General features: G+C 48.0%; 8 protein-coding genes across 8 annotated transcripts; 5 read left to right on the top strand and 3 right to left on the bottom strand.

Annotated features, from left to right (window-relative positions):
• Positions 1-974: 974 nt before the first annotated feature.
• FMAN_05572 (uncharacterized protein) lies at positions 975-1,894 on the bottom strand (the record flags this gene model as incomplete). The annotated part of the gene is made up of 3 exons (XM_041827755.1): positions 975-1,490; positions 1,540-1,702; positions 1,752-1,894. 3 exons carry the CDS (start codon positions 1,892-1,894, stop codon positions 975-977), a joined length of 822 nt encoding a protein of 273 aa, XP_041678686.1.
• Positions 1,895-2,948: 1,054 nt separating this feature from the next.
• FMAN_05573 (uncharacterized protein) lies at positions 2,949-3,793 on the top strand (the record flags this gene model as incomplete). The annotated part of the gene is made up of 2 exons (XM_041827754.1): positions 2,949-3,017; positions 3,071-3,793. The coding sequence occupies 2 exons, from the start codon at positions 2,949-2,951 to the stop codon at positions 3,791-3,793; spliced, it is 792 nt and encodes a 263-aa protein (XP_041678685.1).
• Positions 3,794-4,427: 634 nt separating this feature from the next.
• FMAN_05574 (uncharacterized protein) lies at positions 4,428-6,134 on the top strand (the record flags this gene model as incomplete). Its single annotated transcript, XM_041827752.1, has 2 exons — positions 4,428-5,889; positions 5,938-6,134. The coding sequence occupies 2 exons, from the start codon at positions 4,428-4,430 to the stop codon at positions 6,132-6,134; spliced, it is 1,659 nt and encodes a 552-aa protein (XP_041678684.1).
• A 717-nt stretch (positions 6,135-6,851) lies between these two features.
• Positions 6,852-10,623, top strand: FMAN_05575 (DUR1,2-Urea amidolyase; the record flags this gene model as incomplete). Its single annotated transcript, XM_041827751.1, has 2 exons — positions 6,852-7,066; positions 7,125-10,623. 2 exons carry the CDS (start codon positions 6,852-6,854, stop codon positions 10,621-10,623), a joined length of 3,714 nt encoding a protein of 1,237 aa, XP_041678683.1.
• Positions 10,624-11,074: 451 nt separating this feature from the next.
• Positions 11,075-13,665, top strand: FMAN_05576 (uncharacterized protein; the record flags this gene model as incomplete). Its single annotated transcript, XM_041827750.1, has 3 exons — positions 11,075-11,168; positions 11,220-11,271; positions 11,328-13,665. The coding sequence occupies 3 exons, from the start codon at positions 11,075-11,077 to the stop codon at positions 13,663-13,665; spliced, it is 2,484 nt and encodes an 827-aa protein (XP_041678682.1).
• Positions 13,666-15,685: 2,020 nt separating this feature from the next.
• FMAN_05577 (uncharacterized protein) lies at positions 15,686-16,342 on the bottom strand (the record flags this gene model as incomplete). The annotated part of the gene is made up of 2 exons (XM_041827749.1): positions 15,686-16,050; positions 16,144-16,342. The coding sequence occupies 2 exons, from the start codon at positions 16,340-16,342 to the stop codon at positions 15,686-15,688; spliced, it is 564 nt and encodes a 187-aa protein (XP_041678681.1).
• A 271-nt stretch (positions 16,343-16,613) lies between these two features.
• On the bottom strand, positions 16,614-18,146 carry FMAN_05578 (uncharacterized protein; the record flags this gene model as incomplete). Its single annotated transcript, XM_041827748.1, has 7 exons — positions 16,614-17,132; positions 17,180-17,251; positions 17,298-17,378; positions 17,427-17,513; positions 17,561-17,669; positions 17,722-17,788; positions 17,837-18,146. 7 exons carry the CDS (start codon positions 18,144-18,146, stop codon positions 16,614-16,616), a joined length of 1,245 nt encoding a protein of 414 aa, XP_041678680.1.
• Positions 18,147-18,546: 400 nt separating this feature from the next.
• Positions 18,547-21,035, top strand: FMAN_05579 (uncharacterized protein; the record flags this gene model as incomplete). The annotated part of the gene is made up of 3 exons (XM_041827747.1): positions 18,547-18,804; positions 18,857-20,569; positions 20,616-21,035. The coding sequence occupies 3 exons, from the start codon at positions 18,547-18,549 to the stop codon at positions 21,033-21,035; spliced, it is 2,391 nt and encodes a 796-aa protein (XP_041678679.1).
• Between the last annotated feature and the right edge of the window lie 1,620 nt (positions 21,036-22,655).

The raw sequence follows: 22,655 nt of genomic DNA, 5'->3' as shown, positions 1-22,655 counted from the left end.
ACGAGAAATGAAAAAAGCTCAGGTATATAGTCTGTCACTTTGCCTATTCCGAAACGTGGCGCTTGTCCAAATGGCCTGGATGCCTAAAAGAAATGGCTGCGCTGACGCAAGCTAAGGAGAGGCACAGCTTCGGCTCTGGGATGACCTGACACAATACAATATGAAGGATCATAATGCTGAATTCATGGAATGAGCCTAGGGATTCGCTTGTAGCAGTCAGATAAGCTAACTCTAGCTACACAAGCGCCTCTTGATGGCCTGTCAGTCTTGGTCTGGCGTATGCAGGCCGCTAATTTGGTCTAGACGCTCCACCTGACAGCTTTAGGGCATGCGGCCTGGAGCAAGATGCAGGAGAACTATGGTATTCCGAAGTGGATATGTGTTCATTGCGAATCAATAAAATCTCATGGAATTGACCAGATTGTAGGTTTTATTGTCCACCAGGCTTGAAAGAGACAAGTTCAGCAAGATACGAGTCATCGTGTGACTGACGACAAGGGTCATCTGCTGCGCCTCGAATCCTTCAGTCTACAATCATCCCCATGACTGGCTGAGTTTACTTGATCAAATTCCTGGAAACCGTCGAGTTACAGATCGATCCATTGGTCAAAGTGGATGTCTTTGTCACAGCAGCCAGTCACGGCTTTAGAGGTTGATATTGCACCAACAGCCAAGCATTTAACAACAACCTCTTGAATGTCACGTAGGGCTGAAGACCGCGACAGTGGTAACGGTTCAAGACTATCTGGCTTTTTGATAAATTCGGGAGTTTCCTTTTTCTGTTAAGCTGTACGAATAGATGACCCGACGCATGAAGCTTATAGCAACGTGTCTAGACTACCCAGAGACTATTCAGGAAACTCATGCAGAAGATCACCTTTACGGTAAGAATTTCAGGTTGTTGTGGGGAAATGACAACTACTTATATCTATATTTAGTGACTAGGAAAACCCAAAGCAGATTTATAGTTTGTGCTAACTACATGGCTTCCTTCCCCGAGCAAGAAACAGTTGTTGTTCACCACCAATCTCTCTTGGTACTTGAGACGGCGCCGAGGTCAATTTCCACTCCCAATCTTCAAGTCCAGCCGTATCATATGAGCTCTTTACTTCACTCTCTTGAAATCCCATTCTACTAATCGCTCCCAGCGTTCGATTTTCTGTCTGAGCACTACTGCCCGCAGAGCTTATAACCCAGTCAATGATAAGTAAAATTCCTCCTGGTCTCAGCCGTTTTGAGAGCTGCAATACCATGTTATCCGGGTCTTCGATATGATGAAGAGCCATGCACATGACTACCACGTCAAAATCAAAGAATCCTGGCGTGTCGGTTTCCGGAGATGGCGTCAATTCGGGATCGATAAGATCGGCCTGAATAGCTCGCATTTTTGTCGAGGTATAGCCTGCTTTCAGTGCCATCTTGTTATACTGCTCTACCATTCCTGATGCTATATCCATGCCTCTCACTGTAGACATGAACGGTGCGAGTGCCTCATAAAAATCAGTATAGAGTTCAACAGTTAACGTCGTTAGGTCTTACCCGAGACGCGACGCCATCACCGCAGGCGTAATCTAACAGTTTTGTCGGTCTTGAAGATGGTGGCTTGATACCAATCCAGTCTATATTCGCTCGTAGCTCTTTTGATATTTGATTGCACAACTCAATAATCCAAGGCCATCGGAATAGCGCTGGGGGAGCATTGCTGGCACAAGTTAGTTCTTGTGAGAGTCATAGTAAGGAAAGGGCCATACTTGTAATGAGACTTGTTATGTTCCCCCATTGATCTCGGGACTTCGTGAGACGGACCATGGTGATGATGATGATGAGCATGATACTGCAGATGGTGGTGATGATGATGGCAATGGGGTACATCCTCCACAGGTTCACGCTCCATTTTGACAAGAGGTTTAACAACGGAATTGCCAAGGTATATAGTATATTCAATTCAAGTTCCGCGATGTCCAAAACAGTCGAAGATGAGGTTTGCGAGCAAAAAGCTAGGTATCTTGGTCTAGCGACACCAAAAGGGTTGGTAGGTGAGAACCCTGATGGACTCTTACATCAGTCTGCCAGAAGCCACACAACAGATGAGTTCGTATCCCAAGAAGCGAGCTTGAGGATGCGTCACAGTTTCAAATTGACTCAATATTGATGTTTTTCTTTTTCCCCACAAACCTACGTGGTCATGACTGTTCTGTTTATTGCTACAGACAGGTCTCAGAAGCGCAATGATCTTCATCACTGCTTCGATGAAAACCAATGTAGTTAACGAGTATTGCTTCAACTTAACTATAGATCATGTTTTTGATATACCTGAGATACTGCTTGAAGGGTACCTTGGCTTTAGGTGAGTGATCATCTGCTCGCACTTCAGTCATATCAAGATCGCCTTCACCCTTTGGTCGCCAAAAGTTCCGCCGATGCTTGAAACTCAAAATGTGATTTCATGGTACGGATGAGCAATAGGAACGTGATAGGAATCACACTTCTGTAGTCAACTGGAGCTTGCTTTTCTCCCTAGGAAGGCTATCGAAGCTTGCGGAAATCCCAAAGAAAACAGAGCAATCGATCCAGTCTTCCTGTTGCTGTACCTGATATCAAATATGGAGTGCTCCAGGGTATCCAATCAAGATGTGGATAAGGTGATGATTGTATACCGACAGCGGTACGATAAGCTCCAACTGCTTATCAGACTTACTACCCCAATTTTCTTAAAACGATCGTTTTCTACCCCAACTTCATCCGTCAATCATGATTAACTTCCCCAATGTTACATGGGGTTCAGGGATCAGCAACGTCATATTGTAACAAGACAAACTGAACGGGGGAGGTATCACGTGTATTGGGGAGATAATGAACACAAATTCCTCATCGAATCATGACTTGAGCACGAGTGTTGACCTATCTCGAAGTCGAATCATTTTTCATTCTATCAGAAATCCTGCATCATGACTGGTTTAGCGCAAAGATATGAGATCAATGCCGATATGGGAGAAGGCTTCGGCCGATGGAAAATGGTAAGATTTCTGGCATGCTGTGTTTTGTTTCTAAGTTAATCAAGATTCAATAGGGCCCAGATGAGGAACTTATGCCTTTGATAGATGCAGCAAATATTGCATGTGGTTTCCACGCTGGTGATCCATCCATCATGCTTAAGACAATTCGTCTCTGCAAACAACATGGTGTCAAAGCTGGTGCTCATCCCGGCTTACAAGACCTCTTTGGCTTTGGACGCCGAAAAATGGAAATCGACCCCAAGGACATGTATGCAATGGTCTTGTATCAAGTTGGAGCCCTAAAGGCAATGCTGGATGCCGAAGCTGTTGGGCTTTCTCACATAAAACCTCACGGAGAACTCTTCTTCTACATGCAGAGAGACAAGGTCATAATGAGAGCTGTACTAGAAGCTTGTGCAACTTTCAAAGTTCCAGTATACGCCTGCCAGAACCCAGAACAGGAGGCCATGTGTAATGAGATGGGCGTTCCGTTTCAAGGAGAGGTCTATGTCGATATCGACTATTCACCAGAGGGAAGACTTGTCCCTTTTGCGCAATCTCATCCTGTAACACCGGAGTTGTGTCATGAGCGGGCGTTTGGTGCGGCCATGAAGGACACAGGGAAGGACATTAACGGAGATCCATTCAACTTTGGATTCAAGGGGAAGCCGTTCAGCATATGTCTGCATTCTGATTCGCCGACTGTGTTGGAAAATGCGAAGCTGGTTCGACAGGCGGTGGATGAAGCGAACCGAAAGAAGTTTTCTTCACAGAATACCAATGGTCATAGATTGTAGACATTATCTCAAGAGGATGGGTACAGAAGGAAACCTGGTTTTCATAGAAATTAAAAGCTATGTGACAAATTCAACTCAAATGATTTTGAAGGCCTGTTGACGTCCAGTATTTACTCTTAAAATACTACCAATCTACTGCCATGACTTGAATCTTTACTGTGTTTAAGCAACAGATCGGGAGACGTACCGACAACATGGCAGTCTGACACATGACACACCTCCAAGTAAGAACTTGACTCGTTTCTCGCTAAGAATGTCAATAAGATGGCCAGAAGTCCAGACCGTTCAATCTGTCCCCAAAGAATGCCGGTCCGGGTCACACATGACGAGCTATCAATGCGGGGATGGTAGCTTAGCTCCTAGCCCCCCCTGTCCCTCATATCAAGGGTCGCGCGATAAGAGTCGAATGGTTGGGGTAGAAATAGGATGTCTAGATTACCTATCGCAAGCCACTTCGTCTAGTAAGTGATAATAAGGTAGTATAAATCATATAGATGTCTCGATGATCTGCGTTGCTGTGGTGCTTTAAGACAAGGTGCAGTCTTTAAGTACTTTTCTTCTCGAAATCCACAGAATTCTCATTGCTGTCCCTATTGTCTCATTGATATTTACTTCGTGATCAAATACTGGTGCAATGACTTCTGGAGTCGCCATTCCTGGAACCGTCCAGCTCGTTGATGTCCAAGGCATCTTCAACGTGAAACATGGCCAACAATCACGCGACATCGTCCTCGTTCCGCAGCCCACTGACGACCCCGATGATCCTCTTCGCTGGAATATCCCTCGAAAGACAAGGAATATCATCTGCGCCATGGTATGGTGCTTCTTCGTGGCTGCTATGATTTCTGGTCTGTCACCAGCGTACATCTTGATCGAGGAAGACACTGGTATTTCGATCGCAGACCTGAGTACTGGCAATGGAATTCTGTTTCTTTTCCTTGGTTGGGGGACCATGATTACCCAATGCGTTGCTCTTGCATATGGCCGACGCCTTACTCTTATTGTTTCTGTCATTCTCACCACTGGAATCACTCTTTGGACTGCGTTTATCAAGTCAAGAGGAGAGTTCTTCACAAACCGAGTTCTGCTTGGTATCTGTGCTTCACCCCAAGAGACTCTCATCGAAGTCATTATTGGAGACATCTTCTTCGCACATGATCGAGGCTTCTACATGGGTGCCTATAGCTGGACTCTATGGTGCGGCGCGTTCCTCGCACCCGTGGCATCTGGCTATGTTGCCCAGGAGCTCGGCTGGCGATGGATCCAGTACATCCTCGCAATAATCGGAGGAAGTGTCGCTATTATCACCTTTTTCCTGTTCGAAGAGACTATGTTCTACCGCCACCACGACGTCGGAAACTTATCTGATACAGCTGCGCTCGACCCAGCTACCATCAAAGCCTCTGCGACAGTCGGAAAAGACATCGAGACTCCATCAGAGAAGCAAAACCCTTCTGTTCAAGACGAGAAGTTCACATCAAGATCTATGGAGGCAACGGCGTTTGCATCAGGTGAGAGCGAAAAGACCTATCTGGGAAAGCTTAAGGTCTGGGGTTATCACGACTCCCGACAGCCTAGCACCTTCAAGCTCTTCTTCCTCCCCATCCGCCTGCTATTTTCGTTCCCCGGTATTGGTTTTGGTGGTCTTCTCGTCGGTGGGATTCTCGCCTGGTATAACGTTGTGGGAGGTTCCCTGGCTCTGATCCTGGGCAATCCTCCTTACAACTTTAGCGCCAACAACATTGGACTCACGTACCTTGCTTCTGTTGTCGGTGTCACTGTTGGATGCTTTCTTTCGGGTTGGATGTCAGATGCCCTGGCATTGTTCCTTGCCCGTCGAAATGGAGGTGTCATGGAACCCGAGCAGCGTCTCTGGACTTGCCTTGTCGCTCTTGTCATGCATCCGGCGGGTTGTCTGTTGTATGGCGTTGGCGCTTCGTATCATATCCACTGGTTCGGAGTTGTCTTTGGCCTCGGGTTGATCTGCGTAACTCTTCCCATGGGCTCCAATCTCGCCTTCACTTATATCCTTGACACTTACAAGGAGGTCGCCGGCGAAGGTCTTGTATCGACCATCTTGATTCGCAACATGATGGGTATGTACACAGTTCAATCGCCATATCTTCACTACTAACACTACCCAGGTTTCGCGTTTGGGTACGCCGTGGTTCCAATGATCGAGAACCTTGGACTTCGCAATGCCTTCATCCTCATTGCCGTGTTGGGAGAGGCTGTCTGGTGCACTGCGATCATGATGATATATGTTGGCAAGCCTCTAAGAAGATGGACCGCGCATTCTTATTGGAATCTCATTGAGCATTACGGCGCGACTGCTCATTGATCTCGTCCCTCAGGTACTAAGCTCCAGTGGTAGAAAAGCAGAGACTTGGTGTCATCCGGCCAAGCAGTCTATTTCTTCTAGATAGTTTGAATCAAACAAATGCATTTTTGATTGAATACCGTTGCATCTCTGCCGTAATTGTTACTTTGAAGCCTGATGCGTACCAGCGATTACTGAAGTCCCGTAAATACTGGCATTATCCGTCCTCTCAATTTGCTCTCCCATAGTTACTTAATGTGTACGTGGCAGTGCGGATTTCAGTATCTCTCAGATCCAAAAATTTAGCTTGTTACCAAATGCTTCCGAAATAGCCTCTATAGGTCATCACAGCACTTTTACATCTGTATCCCCTGTGACCTCAATGAGCTCACTGACATGGGGATCCTGTTACACCTCCCAATTTCTACCCCGATGGCTTGCCTCATTAGGAACGCAAATCCCGTGTGCCCGAATTCTTGCCTCTTTTGATCACCCCGCGTTGGGGTAGATAAGCTATCGAGATAGTGCATCTTAACCTGGAGGTGGAGAGGCTATCCCCAGTTTTGATAACACCTCCAAGCTGCTGTTCATCAACTCATACGTTCGTTCCATGTTCTTGACCAGTTCATAATAAGTCCAATTTTTCGGACAATTACCCAAAATTTACCTTTCTTCTCACACCTGGCTTTTCATACCTTGTTCTTTTTTAGCGAACTCCAATTCGCTACAGTTACAGTCATGGGTTCACTTGACTTACACCCACTACAGCACATTCGCAAGGTGTTGATAGCGAATCGAGGCGAGATTGCTGTTCGCTGCATATATGCCTGTCGAAAACTTGGACTTCATGCTGTCTCAGTGTTTACCAATGCAGATGCAACCTCTCTGCATGTGAAGTTGGCAGACGAGGCAATCCTTTTACCGGGCGAGGATAGCTCGGCTTATACAGATGGGTAAGTACAGAGGATTCATCTTACCAACCCACAGCATCTACTGATTAATGACTTATAGGGATGCCATATTGGAAATCTGCAAGCGCACAGGCGCAAATGTCGTATTTCCCGGATATGGCTTTCTCAGTGAGAACGCAGAGTTCGCTGACACAATTTCCTCTGCTGGCATCGTCTTCGCTGGCCCCTCCACAGCTTCAATAAGAGCCATGGGCCTAAAGCACGAGGCCAGAGGTATCGCGCAATCGGCCAATGTTCCAGTCATCCCTGGCACTCAACTATTAGCTACTGCTGAGGAAGCCACCAAAGCGGCGACAGAGTTAGGCTTCCCGGTCATGCTGAAAGCCACTGGAGGTGGCGGTGGCATGGGTCTTCAGATCTGTAATTCAGCAGATGAAATTGCAAAGGCGTTTGCTATGGTTGAGAGTCGCGCTGGTACGCTCTTCAAGAATAAAGGAGTATTCTTGGAAAAGTACTACCCTCGTTCTCGTCACATCGAAGTTCAGGTTGCAGGCAACGGTGAGATCGTTGTCGCTTTTGGAGAGCGCGAGTGCTCGTTACAAAGACGTCATCAGAAAGTGGTCGAGGAGTCTCCGAGCCCATTCTTGGAACGCCATGCCGGACTACGCGAAAGAATGCTCGACGCAGCCATCAACTACGCACTCCAGCTGAAGTACAAGAGCGTTGGTACAGTTGAGTTTCTTGTTGACGACGACACTGCACAGTTCTTCTTCCTGGAAATGAACACTCGACTACAGGTCGAACATGGTATCTCTGAGCTATGCTACGGAGTTGACCTGGTCGAGTTGATGTTAAGACAAGCAGATTATGAACTTCAGGGCCAACTTGGCATCCCCTCCGAGACTCTCAAGGGACTTGGCAGACCGCAGCCTCTTGGCTCAGCGATCGAAGTTCGTGTTTATGCCGAGATACCGCTCTGCAACTTCGCCCCTAGTCCTGGTGTTCTCCAACACGTTCATTGGCCACAAGGCGATGGTGTGCGAGTTGACACTTGGGTCCAAAGCGGCCAGCGCATCACTCCTCTTTACGACCCCTTGATAGGTAAGGTTATGGTTCATAGCCCCGGCGGACGAGAAGCTGCGCGACGCAAGATGCTTGCAGCACTGGCGGATACACAACTTCAGGGGACCCAGTCTAACTTGGAGTACCTCTCTGCAATTCTCGACTCGGAATTATTCGCAAGTGGGAACACCCTGACCAATTCACTATCGACTTTCCACTTTAAGAGTTGCTCCGTGCAAGTCCTTGAGCCTGGTGTATCCACCACGATCCAAGATTATGCAGGGCGCGTCTCTGTTGGACACGGCGTGCCCCCAGGAGGGCCCATGGATGACCTTAGTGCTCGGATAGCAAACATTTTGGTTGGTAACGAGGAAGAAGTTGAGTTATTGGAGGTGACCTTATTTGGTCCCAAACTGCTGTTTCATGAGGCTGCAATTGTCAGTGTTTGTGGTGCCGAGCTTCCCATTGCGGTCGATGGTAATCCACAGCCACTATGGTCCAGACTTGTGGTCAAACATGGTCAGACTTTGACTCTAGGTAAGGTCACTGGAAGTGGTGCGCGAGCATACCTGGCTGTTAGAGGTGGCTTTCCCGACGTCCCGGCGTTCCTCGGCTCCAAGTCAACCGCCCCTGAGCTCGGATTCGGTGGCTACCAAGGTCGAAAACTCCAGACACACGATATCCTCGCACTGAGTCCTGATTCCAACGTGCGAGCTGCCGAAGCGACACCGTTCACCCTTCCATCCCACCATGTACCCAAATTCGGAAGCACCATTATCTGTTGTATTGACGGGCCGTACGGTTCTGATGATATCCTGACAGAGGAGGGATCGAAGACGCTGTATGAAGGGGAATGGAATGTCAGCCACAACAGTGGTCGAAGTGGTATACGCTTGCAAGGACCGCGATTGAAGTGGGCTCGAACATCTGGAGGAGGTGGAGGATCACATCCATCTAATGTGTTCGAGTACGGGTATCCTAATGGCGGTGTCAACTTTACTGGAGAGTCTCCCATCATATTTGCCAATGACCGGCCTGATCTTGGTGGTTTTGTCTGCCCAACGACAATCTGCTCTGGAGAGATGTGGAAGCTCGGTCAACTCAAACCCAGTGATACCGTTCGGCTGCAATCCGTGTCATACGAAGATGCTCTGAAGATCACTCATGAGAAGAACGCCTATCTTGAAGCTTTGGCGGCCTTCGCTAATGGAAAGTCTGGGGATGTAAGTGCTCTCCAAACGCCCATCGTCGCGAAGGCCCCATCCTCCATTCTGCATCAGTCACCCGCAAGGGGCGTACATCCCCAGGTGATATATCGTCAAGGAGGTGATACCAGCATAATTGTACAGTATGGCAACCAGACTTCGGACTTGCGAAACACGGTCTGTGTGCAATTGCTCACCCAGCAGCTGGCAGCTGCGAAACTGCCCAGTGTGCGAGGTGATCCTAACATCGCCACTCTCACTGTACGCTTTGATCCAGTCCACATTGATCGTTCCGAGCTTCTCCAACAGCTTCTGGCCTTTGATACGAACATTGGCGATACTAGCGGTGTGAAAATTCCGGCTCGACAAATAAGACTGCCTGTCTGCCTCGACCACTCTTCACTCGAGGAGTCGGCGCAGCGGTATATGGAGAACATCAGACCTACAGCTGCATATCTCCCAGATAACGTCGAATATCTCCGCAAGAACAATGCTCTTGCGACGCGTCGAGACGTATTGGACTCTCTCCTCAAAACACCATGGTTGACAGTTGCCGTTGGTTTCTTCGTCGGAACACCCATCCTATTCCCTCTCGACCCGTGGCGCGTGTTGACAGGCCAGAAGTATAATCCCAGTAGAGGCTATACGCCGAGTGGCTCGGTAGGATTGGGAGGGTCAACAGTCGCCATATATCCTGTTGCTGCACCCGGAGGATACCAACTCATGGGCCGAACACTTGGAGGCTGGGATTCGACAGGTAACCGGCCTGGCTTCTCTCCCAAGAAGCCTTGGCTGTTCAATCACCTTGATCTCGTCAGTTTCTACGAGGTGACTGAACAAGAGTATGACAAGATGGAGCGAGATTTTGAGGCTGGTCAGTATAATTTTGACATTAGCGAAACAGCCATCGATATGGATCAGTACATCGCCAAGTTTGACGCTGCAGAGAAGGATCCAGAGTATCAATCATGGCGAGACCGCCAATCAAAGGCAGCCGATGAGCTGGCTGCACTTGAGCAGAGTCTGTTCGATGAATGGACCATCTCAAAACAGTCCAGTGGTGGTGCAGACGAGGACGGCGACATTGACTCGGACGAGATTGCTGTTATTGAATCGCCTGTAAATGCGAATGTCTGGAAAGTCCTTGTCAAGCCTGGTGATATCCTGGAGGTAGGACAGACTGTAGCGGTTCTTGAAGCCATGAAGATGGAGATTAATTTGGTTGTTGGTGAAGATCAGGTCGGCGCTGAAGTAGTAAAGGTTGCTCAACCACCGGGCAGTGTTGTAAGCCCGGGAACGATCGTTGTAAAGGCCCGGAGAAGACAAGACTAAAAGATAGTGTACATTAAATTGAGACAACAATTGGAATAGCTACGAATGCCAAACTCTCGCTTCATGTAAAGAGGTTGAGTAATCTTGAGATTAAACTTTGACTAAGGTGCCTTTATCTGGACGATCGGGAATAGTGCTGGGAGGTCACTGAAGGTCACTGGATGCTAGCGGTCATGGTTACCGGTTCAGCGGTTATACCGTCACGTGGTTCCACTCGACCGGGCCGGTCTTGGAGGGTCCTGGGACCAACCCCAGTTCTTCTGTCAGTTATCGACTACGGTCCACGAATACTCCCTGTCTGACCTGGTTGGTATGAAGATGTTGGAACTGACCAATTTTAATATTCCTTTCCGTCAGACGTAGCTCAAGTCGCCAATTCTGTATCCAAGGATGCAGTCCAGTAGACCGCCCGCACCGATGATATCACAGACTAAACGTCCCACTTTACACCATGAAAGGCAGACCTCGGCTCCCTGTCCCTCTTTGCAGGTTCTGCAATAAGGAGTTCAAGAGACAGGAACATCTTGAAAGGCATATCCGTACACGTGAGTCACTCTGCTATAGCAATTGTTGAGGTGATACTGATCATTCTCCAGATACACGCGAAAGACCATATGGGTGTTCATGCGGCCGAACATTTACAAGACAGTGAGTTGGCATATCAACATTTGCCTGCACCGGCGACGGAGCTTACCAAATCACAGAGACCTACTAAATCGTCACCGACGACTTTCTCAATGCTCTACCAATGGCTCAGGCAAACAAACGGAATCAAATCTAGCGATATCACCCGACGGGGCTGTGACAACTTCACCCTCTATCTCGCAAGCTAGCGATGAGAACAATCATCACAGCAGCCAGCTGCAGTCTCAAGGAAACCCCTCTAATTTGATGTCTATGTCAGTCTCTCCTCAAAATATGTCTTCTCAACAAGACATGATGAGCCGATTTTCAATTCATGACCGGCCTCTGGGTTACCAAGACCAGACACCAAGCCATATCTTTGAGCCACCAAAAGATCCCATCCACAACAGCAATGCAACCCCAGCTGGCGCTTTGGATAGCCTTGACTTCATGCAATTCGAGTCGTTCAACGCGGATATGTTCCCTGATGAGATGGACATGATCAATAGTTATCTCGGGGAGGTTCTCCCCCCTGAAGACTCGCATCAAGGATTTACACCGGATACATCAAACTTCTTTACTCAATCATTTATTCCAGAGCCAGTTCTTGCCCCTGCTCCCTCGAGTCATTTACAGCTTGAGGCACCTGGCCCTATAGAATTGAGCAACGCGCCAACGTCGACTCTACCTTTTTGCCAGAAACGGCAAGCACAAGCAGCTCCAGTTCGAAATAAGGTTGACCGATTGCTTGATACTACAGAAGATATTGTAGCAACCAACCCCTGGGCTGTATCGGCTGCTGCTCATGAAAGGCTTTCCATAGAGTTCTCGAAGCACAGATCAGATATCCCGCAGTCATTTACACTTCCCAGTAGACATGCGTTATCTCGATATATCGCAAGCTGGATACGAGGATATCATCCACATTTACCATTCGTCCACCTTCCGACTACTAATCTGGAATCCATGTCACCTGTACTTCTCTTGACACTGGCAGCTACAGGATCATTCTATGGATTTGAGCACCCTCAGGGATACACTATGTACTTTGTGGCCAAGGCTATGATCAACCATGAGCTAGAGGAGAGACGCCGCGCATCGAATCGCCATATTCTCAACGGTTTCCCCCGTTTTGCAGCTCTCCCTACAAGCTCCACAGAAGTCTACGATCCGCCAACAAATCACCCTGCGGTTTTAACCAAATTTGATATTGAACTTTTACAATGCTTGTTGATTGCCGTGATGACTATGTCATGGCTGGACGGACCACTTGCAGAGGAGGCACTTGCTATGAGTAGCCAGTTGACTGCTCTCACCCGGGACATTCTGAAACGTCTACCAGAGGATCATCCTAATGATACTTGGGAGAATTGGGGCCGTGATGAAGAGAGACGACGCACCTTACTCTCGGCATATTTCACATTAAATATCCAAACCATCTGCTTTAATGTACCGCCTCAGATGACAGCAACAGAGTTTAGCTTCGAGCTTCCTTGCTCTGAAGCTGAGTTCAACGCGCCAGACTCGGAAACATGGAATCGTGTGCGACGAAAGGTCGACCAACGCAAGCTCAACTTTCAGTCATGCTTTAAGCAATTACTGTCTGGAGAGCCACTCGCCAAGGAGGTCTCGGCAACTGAGTTTGGCAATTATATGCTTATCCAGAGTTTGCTGATACAGATCTACTTTGAGCGTCAAGTATCGTCTGCCCTGTTGTCTCCATCGCCAAGTCTGTCGGAGAGTACCATCGCGACTTATGCTGCTGCACTCGGCGCCTGGCAATCTTGCTGGGACTCTGCAATCGAATCTGCCCCCGACCCCTCCTCTAGGAATTCGCCGCTACCTTTCAACTCGACTGCTATGCTCCGGCTAGCTCATATTCATCTTGGTTTTGGCCTCTACAGTCAATGCGAGTTGCTATCTCGAGATCCTATCATCAAAGCTCAAGTATTCGAATCGTATCAGAATCCATTGCCCCTGCGTGCTCCGCACCTTGATCAAGCTGTTCTACATGCAATATACGCTTTGAGGATACCTGTGAGAGTCGGCATCGCATTCGTGGCGCGCGGCCGTACAGGTCACTGGAGTGTCCAGCATGCTATCAGTCACTTTGGATGCGCCCTTCTACTTACTCACTGGCTTGAAAATATTTATCAGCTAGTTCTGTCGGATGGTGCGTCAGCTCTCAGAGAGGAGGAAAAGCGCCTGCTGTCTATGGTCGACCGTCTAGTTGAGGAAACTCATCTAGAGGCCTCGCTTGGCCCCAAATCCGACTTTCCTGGCAGGATAAGACGCTTGGCTATTGCAGCAGTGAAGCTTTGGGCAGAAACCTGCAAGGGCATACAGGTCTATGAGATCGTGCATGTCGTTGGAGAAACACTTTCGCTAGTAGCAGAATCACTAGAGAAGCAGATCTAGGTTATGGGCCAGAAGAGCCTGGGCTTAGCTGGCTGTACATGCATGTGTAATATTAATAATTTGGAAAGGCTGAGAATTTGAGGTTGTATTCTCTCATAGGAATGTCCCACGCAGACATTTTCTCAACGGTTCCCAGAGTTACATCATAGGTTACCGCGGAAAACTTGGAATGTGTTATAACATTATTGGGTACTGGAGAACCTCTTCGATGTTCAAAACTTTCAAAAGGCCAAGCACTGAGTTCATAGACTGAACTGGCAGAATGGCCTGTACTGAACAAACAAGTTAGAGTTGAATTCCGCTATTGTTCGGGCTGTTATGTCTTTGTTCGAGAGACCCAATGTCAGTGTACTTCTTCCTGGAAGAACACTCGGTAGCAGGTTGATATTGGACAAGCCGTCCGTTCTGTTAGTGCGGAAAGTACATTTAAAAATCCTATATAATACACTTCCTAACTCGCTGTTATCATTCAGTTACAGTAATAAATCTAGTCAGTTTCATAGTCCCCCTTCCCCTACACCTCCTCCTCCCCGATCACAGCAACCATAGTCACAAAGAGACAGAGCTCAAAACGAGGAAAAGAGAAAGACTTGCTAAGTTCTCTGTTGCTGATATAAGCTCTCAACCACAAGTCTCAACGGCAAATAACACATTGGGAAGGAATCGCTCAAAGCATTTCAACATGTGTCGTCTTCTTAAGCTTCAGTATGCTTGCTCTAGCAATGGCGAACCCCATTACATGGAGAACGCCCAGGATGCATTCATCTCTTGCAATGACAGACACGGCTGTTTAATAGAAGATGTATTATCTCTGAAGCCAGGATCTGACACGAGTCCACCAGGTTCCCCTATCGAAAGGGAGTATACCATTGTGAAGATTGGAGGTGACTGCGAGACATGCGCCAATAAAAAGGCAAGGAAAATTGAGGAGGATGATAAGGTCTTTGTTGAGATGAATTCCGTAGTTGGCAGAACGGAAAGGGATTTCTACGGCATGATCAGGCGTTATGGCGAGATTGCTGTCGATAACAGGAGGCAAAGGTTGAATAATGTCAGAGGCGAATATCGGCCAAACGATACTTGTTCTTCAGGGTCCTGCCAGAATCAGATTCATGTTTCTTATGCTGGCCTTAAGGGAATGTTCTGTAGGAAACATACTTGCTCTGCCGAGGAGTTTGATTGCCTCACAGATGTTTCTACTCCAAGGAATGGTCCCCAATACTCCATATACTGCCCTCGACATACTTGCTGTAAAAACGGATGTGGGCTCCAGATCCTGGCTCAAGATACTCCTCTTTGCAAGAGGCATCACGATCAGCTTGAATTGGCTATTTCTGCTCTTTATTGAGAGCTACGGGTTTGTTTGAGAAGTCTATGATATCTCAGCAAGGTATGCGTGGCATTGAAATAGCCAAGCTAAAAATACCTTACGCCGCCTCGAAAGTATGACACTCCAGCACGCTGCAAACGAAAAGGCCTGTCATCGAAAAAGAATGATGGTTTCATATTATAGGAGACGGGCGGGTTGACCAAGGGCCTGGGGTCAAAATTTCTTATTCCTATATATAACTGTTGGAGGCTGGTTTTCTTACTATATATATACTGCATTTTCACATAGCACATACTCTTCACTATATAGCACACTTGAACCCATCTCCCCCTCCGTTACTGGTACGTTAGATATCCTCTTACCTTCATCCATTGGTTGTTGCAAAGCTTTTATAGACCTAATAGAGATCCTGGAGTCAACAGTAGTCACCTACGAAAGTCTCCAGGAACATGTAGCATCCCAGATAGTCTGTCACGGCTTGTTTATCTGAGTCCTTGCTATCACATTCTTCAGAATCGCGAATCTAACTTAAATCAAATCTACTAAGGATTGCAGTTTTCTTTAAAAAGGTATTTTCTTTGTTCTCATATAGTCCCAAACTCCCTATCCTTTTCCGAAGCTTCCGGCATCACAAGAATCCTCTAACAGTATCCATTCCTCCCGATCCAATTTTCATTCTGATTGGCCCCTCTATGAGGTCTCCTTCTTCTCCTCGACCTTCTCATCTCCCTCCTCGATCTCAACTGATCCAACAGCAGCGCTCAGACCACCCTCTTCTTGGTTATTTTCCTCAAGTTTCTTAGCAGTTGACAAGAAGTACTCAGCAACGTCGTTCTTGTGGTTGAAGTACGCCAGATCAAGAGGAACGTAGTTCTGATCGTTTGCCAGTGCGGGGGAAGCGCCTTGCTCCAGGAGCAGCTTGATGACATCGAGGTGACCGCCCAATGCTGCCCAGTGAAGGCCTGTGTTTCCGGCCTCGTTTGCCTCGTCAAGAAATGCCTGCTTCTGCTCCTTTGGTTGGGTATCGAAATACTGGATGAGTTGCCTGACGATTTCTACAATATGTCAGTCTGGCATTGTTTCACAGTTGGACTCCAAATTTGTTCTTAGGCCTCGCAAAACCTCATTTGTTTCAGGGTTGGACATACCTAGGTGACCATTTCCTGTCGCCATGTGTAAACATGTTGACTTGTTGGAAGCATCTTGAGCAGCCGCTACAATCTCAGCAGGACTGACATTCTCTCGCTCCGCCAGACTCTTGATAGTCTCAGTCAGATCCTCCTGCTCTCCTGCTCGCGCAAAGTAAATGAGATCATCGATCTCTTCTTCCGTGAGTTTGGGTGCCATGATGATGCGCTTGGTGATGTTTTCATGTCAAGAATATAAAATTTTATGATGAGGGGACTGTGTGGTTAGATACCCCGCTATTTTCGCACCGTGTGGGGTGTAGATCGCTGCAGGGTAGTTAAGTTCAATTTTCACCCTCGATTTTAGGGAAATGAAAAGGAAACTACCAGCTAACTTAGTCGCTGTGTTGATAAATTAACTCCCTCTTTTCCCTTGCAAATTGACTCCTTTGTCGATCATAACAGATTTTCCTTCAAATAGTCCATGCAAGTCAGATACTCTCGCTAATGAGTGCTTCCCCAATTTCGCCATCAAGCCATGAACATAAGTCTCCAGATTCATCAAGCCATTCAATTTCTGCTTTGACTCCGAGCATTGTCATCAGCTGTAACTCGAGTCGTAGTTCTGAGCCTTCAAGCTCATTTTGAGAATGCAGGCTGATCTTCTTGAGTGTTGAGATAGCTGCAGCCCGCTCTCTGCCATTCAAATAGGTGACGGGATGACGGCACTGGATTGACGTGATAGACACATGGCTTGGCTGTCCGAAGTTGCTGAGTGAGGTGTTAGTATGACCTCGGAAGAGATGCACTGATCTGATACCGAGCCACCGCAATGCTTCTATACCGAGATCAGCTTCGTGGCTCAGTCTTTCGGATCCGTGTCGGTAGCATCGCAAGATCTTGACGCCGTCTGGATCGTAGTCAAACAGCCCCAGGAGCGGCAGTTGGGGATACTGTGTATGAACGAAGTTCAGAAACGAGCGCGTGGTCAAGTCAGGATATCCTTTGGCCTCCTTGAGTCAGCTCGGGCGTCGCGTTTTAAAATGTCCAAACATACTGTGACAAGCACTCCAGGACCGAAGATGCAGGTTCTCCAAAATTGGGACGAGCAGAGAGATCGAAAAACGGCCTGCAGGAGTCAGCTTGATCGAAATTGAAGAATCTGGGCCTCTTACATCTTTCTCAACAACAAGAACCCATTTGATGTTTTGAACGTCAATGCTTGAGATTGACTGAACAGTCGGGATAGCAACTCCCTACATCACTCAGAATCAAGCAGAGTCATACCTAAAAAAAAGTCTTACCAGATCTCCCGAACAAGGGTTCAATGTACTCCCGTCGTGGAAGCGTATTAGCAGCGGCCCAGCCAAGGCACCCTTTGATGCTGCAACCTATTCCAGTTAGTTGAAGTACGGCGGGTGCTTTTAACAAGACGTACAATATTCAAGTCCCCACGACTAATACCAAGATTGAAAGCAATGTCATCAACGAGGTCATCCACTTGGCCTTGCTTCTCAAAAAGATGCTGGTGTTGGTAAAATATGTGGCTGCATATGAGCCCATTAGTACATCTCTTGCATCGTGGGCCAATGCACTAACCGCTTGGTCAGAACGGTGCCAGATACAAGAGCATCATGTGATAGCTGAAGAATGAGAAGTATGCGCGCTGCAACTTGTTAGTCGAGTTAACAGAGACAACTTGCCGAAGCCTGACCAAACTTGACTGCTTCTTGTTGGTTACGACCAGGGAAGCGAACCTGTTCCGGCTGTGCATTTGCGGCGCGACGTGTTGACCTTCGCGCAGAAAATGGAATTGATAGCTCTTGTCCCGCAGCTAAAGCGCTGATGATTTGCGCAAGAATGTCCTCAATGCGAGTGACAACCGTTCCAGCATTGGGGTTGTTGATTATCGTATTCGTATCAGTATTCTGGTTCGCTGTCGCTGATGATGTGCGATTAGCTTGGGGACTCCGGGTTAGTTCGGGTATAGCAATTGATTGAGCAATATCTGTCTCTTCGTCCATGGTTTCTTGGCGCTGGTTGGAACAAGCTTAGGACTTGGATGATTTTCGTAAGTAAAGTTCAAGATCTTGTCCGAATACGCAGTAGAGTCGCAATGCACGATGCTGTTCTGTGGAGGTTCTCAAGATTGTCCAATCCCGAGAGTTAATTGATTTTCAGGGGCTTGACCGCTAGACATGGGGGATATGATGCTGCAGGTGCCACCAGAAGACGGCGGGCCCTCCCGTACTTCGGGGCGTACAGCGGGCTGGTATTTCCACCCGCCCCCGTGTTATAGTTCAGTTTTAAAGCATGTGCTGCTCATCCATCAACTTTGACCAGGGATTGTTCATGATCATTCCACTGCTCTTCTCTCAATTGACTCGCGAAATCTGCCGTTGAGACCACCAAACTCACCCAAACATGGTCGCAAATTCTACTGGACGTGAGGGCAGCGCGCTAAAGTCGCGTAAGCGCGCTGCTGACTCCGAGTCGGAACCACTGTTGAAACAGGGTCAGCCGTTCCCCAAGCAGCCTCGCATCAGCTCACATTTGGACACGACAAGATGGAGGCTCAAGGACGACGACAGCCGTCACACGTGGCACTACCTTGAAAATGATGATGATGCGAAGGAGTGGCCACAGAGTTATGCTGAGAAATGGTACCTGAATTTGCCTATGGTATGTGCTTTGCCAGATCCTCTATCAATCGCAACTAACATGTCGGACAAAGGATCTCCCTGACCTTCCCACCCCCGACAACCCATTGGCAGCTGCGGAGAACGGTCTCGACTTTTTCGAAAAGCTTCAACTTCCCAGCGGGCATTGGGGTTGCGAGTATGGCGGACCGATGTTCCTCCTCCCCGGCATCGTCATGACCTGGTATGTCACCAGGACGCCAGTTTCCTCCGCCAAAGCGACCGCGATCTATAACTACATATCCGCACGAGCGCACCCAGAGGACGGTGGCTGGGGACTACATATCGAAGGCGAGAGCAGCGTCTTCGGAACACTGATGAATTATGTGGCCCTTCGACTTCTCGGCGTCGACCCTGAGGATCCAGTTCTGGTCAAGGCCAGAGGAACTCTACACAAGATGGGAGGAGCATTGTATGCGCCACACTGGGCCAAGTTCTGGATGGCTATTTTGGGACTCATGAGCTGGGATATCGTAAACCCTGTGCCACCAGAGTTTTGGTTGCTTCCTGATTGGGTTCCTTTTGCGCCATGGAGATGGTGGATTCACATCCGAATGGTGTTCCTACCAATGGGCTGGCTGTACTCGAAACGATGGAGCTGCGAAGAGACCGATGTGATTCGATCACTGAAGAAAGAAGTATTCCTCGAGGATTACGCCAAGATAAACTGGTCAAGCCATCGTAACAGCATTGGCGCTATCGACAACTATCACCCCAAATCATGGTTTCTCAACGCCGCCAATTGGGTGCTTGCCAATATCTGGATGCCCTATCTGCGACCCAATTTCCTTAAAGAGAAAGCCGAAGCATGGGCTAGCAAGCAAGTCGATATGGAGGATGCCAATACAGGCTATGCCTGCTTAGCCCCTGTCAACGCTGCTATGAATACTGTTATGTGCTATGCTCGTGATGGCCCTGATAATTATGGTGTCAAGAGGCATATCGAGCGACTTGAAGAGTATCTTTGGGTCAAGGACGAAGGCATGTTGGCCAACGGCACCAATGGTGTTCAATGCTGGGACACGGCGTTCTTGATCCAGGCTGTTTTTGAGGCTGGCCTTCACAAAAACGAAAAGTACCGGCCTATGCTCATGAAGTCGCTGCACTACTTGGAACGTCAGCAGATTCGAGAGGACTGTGTGGATCAGGAAGTGTGCTATCGTCAACCGCGAAAGGGTGGCTGGCCATTCAGCAACAGGGATCAGGGCTACGGTGTCAGTGATTGCATTTCGGAAGCACTCAAGGCTATTATTCTTCTGCAGAAGGTGGGTGGCCTTCCTGAGGTTCTCGAAGATCGACGTCTCTTCGACGCTGTCGATACTCTGCTCCTGTACCAGAACGATAACGGCGGCATGTCCTCATATGAGAAGCGACGAGGAGGCGAATGGTTGGAGATGCTCAATGCCGCCGAGGTTTTTGGTCGTATCATGATTGAATATGACTACCCTGAATGTACAACAGCTTGCGTGACAGCTTTATCCATGTTCAACAAGCACTGGCCAGACTACCGAACAGACGAGGTCAGGACACTTATCCGGACGGCCGCGGAATGGATCAAGTCCAACCAAGCACCTGATGGCAGCTGGTACGGAAGTTGGGGTATCTGCTTCACATACGCCGGTATGTTTGCGCTTGAAAGCATGAAGCACATCGGCCAGACATATGCAACAGGCGAGAACTCTAGACGCGGTTGCGATTTCTTCATCTCCAAGCAGAGAGCGGATGGCGGATGGTCAGAAAGCTACAAGGTGCGTCACACAGACTTTGCTTCACGGTTCTTACTAACAACCATAGGCCTGCGAAACGATGACATACGTCGAACATCCTTCAGGCTCCCTTGTTGTCCAAACAGCCTGGGCTCTGATCGGACTGATGGAAGCCGAGTATCCTCACGTGGAACCTTTGAGACGAGGTATCCAGTTCATCATGGACCGTCAGAAGCCCAACGGAGAGTGGCTGCAGGAGGCAATCGAGGGTGTCTTCAATAAGTCATGCATGATTTCGTATCCCAACTACAAGTTCACCTTCACCATCAAGGCCCTGGGCATGTTTGCAAAAAGGTTTCCCAAGGAAAAGCTGGCACCAAGCTGGGCGGTCGCGGAGAACGCAACGAATGGAGTGAAGACAAATGGTGTCAAGACAGTAGAGATAAAGGTGAATGGCGCAAAGCCAAATGGTGTCAAGACCAACGGTGTTAAGGGCAAGGGTAACTAAAATCTAGACGGATGGATACATATGATGCATGAAGAACAAGGCAGGGTCCAACGAAAAGGCGACTGTCGAAGTTAAGTCCTCGAAAATAATCTTAATCACGAATACATCGAGAATATATATTTCAGACACCTCCATGACTACTTAAGATACTGTCTGGCCCTAGGATTCTGTCCTTCATATTGACCTACACACAATGAGTCCCATGCTTGCTGACCGTTCCTCTGCTTCTCACTTCATCTTTATTCCCAACTGTTCTCCTCTCTCAGCCCTAAACTCAAAGCTATACCGGGTGTCGCCCCGACCTCGTTCCCTGTATTGCCCATCTCCATTCATTATCCTCCTGTAACACCCGTTTGTCTGACCAGCCTCCTTTCAGCGTGCAACGATCCCACTCATGTCTGCAACACATACCCGACAAATCTACAGAGATGATACTAACAGCTTCTTCTTCACACCATCGGGCCAGCCGATGAATGCAATGAAAAAGAGAGTTCGCACGCCAGAAGCATACTGAGAGTCAAAAAATTGTGCCCTTCCACTCCGATACCTTGAACATCAGAGTGGGTAATTGACTGTTGGTCGCCAGGGTCGTGAGCAACACACAGGATAGCCAATATCCAGCTGCGGGGCGAGAAGCGCAGCATGAAGAAGAAAAGAAGACACGATCGAGTCCAGAATGGTGTGGCATCTTTTTGTACCCTGACAGTATACAGCAACTCCTTCCCCAGGAACGAAAGGCTGTCCACTCCGGCTGGTGGCAGGAACAGAATAATGCAAGAATGGCCTTCGAAAACTACTAGGAGTATGGCCCGATGCTCACAGGGTTTGTTCAACAGTATGGCAGGAACACAGGTTGTCTATTCTCATCATAAGAAGGCACCTCTAGCTCACAACTGCGACTCTAGCGCAGCATTCACGGAGATTGGGAAAGAGCAACCAACTCTACGGTATTCCGACCAACAAAGAAAGCGCCTACCACACAAGACCATGTAAGGGAGCGTGCAGTGCCCCATAATAGGTCTAGGAAATCAGAAAGCTGATATAGATGCCTGAAGGTAACCACGCATTTCATAGAATGGTGGCTTTATTCGCTCGCAATTGCAGATCATGATGAATTCCTACAATTACAAGTAGAGCCTGAACATTGAAGTTGATCAAGAAGTAATTGAAGACAGGCTTTCAAGAGATGGCCATTGACAAATGTATGCAGAATAACTGCTTCATGGAGAACTAGGCAGGCAGTAGTTGGTATAGCCCCAAGACAGCAGCCCCCGGTCTCAAGCGTCGAATAGATAGGTTATGATGAACATGGGAGGACATAGTAAGAATGATTTCCCAAAAATTCATTTTAATAGAATGATGGGAAACCTCAATACCTACCTTACCTACTCTTGTACCTACTAACTCGAGTCATCTGAATGGTACGTCGGTGACTTATGCTCAACTCGAGAAGGTCGCGGTAGACATCTGTTCAACCACATATGATAAAACGACTAGAAATCTCGACCGCGATTGTAATTTGGTGATAGTTTGTTTTTTGTAGGCAACGAAACAGGGTATTTGGGTAGTTGTGTGAATTCGAAGTGTGGGAAATACTTTGTAGTAGCTTGGTAGAGCCTG

This window comes from Fusarium mangiferae, assembly GCF_900044065.1.
Source record: "Fusarium mangiferae strain MRC7560 genome assembly, contig: FMAN_scaffold002, whole genome shotgun sequence".
Classification (NCBI taxonomy): domain Eukaryota; kingdom Fungi; phylum Ascomycota; class Sordariomycetes; order Hypocreales; family Nectriaceae; genus Fusarium; species Fusarium mangiferae.
Note: the sequence above shows the minus strand (reverse complement) of the source record. Positions and strands in the feature narration are given on the sequence as shown.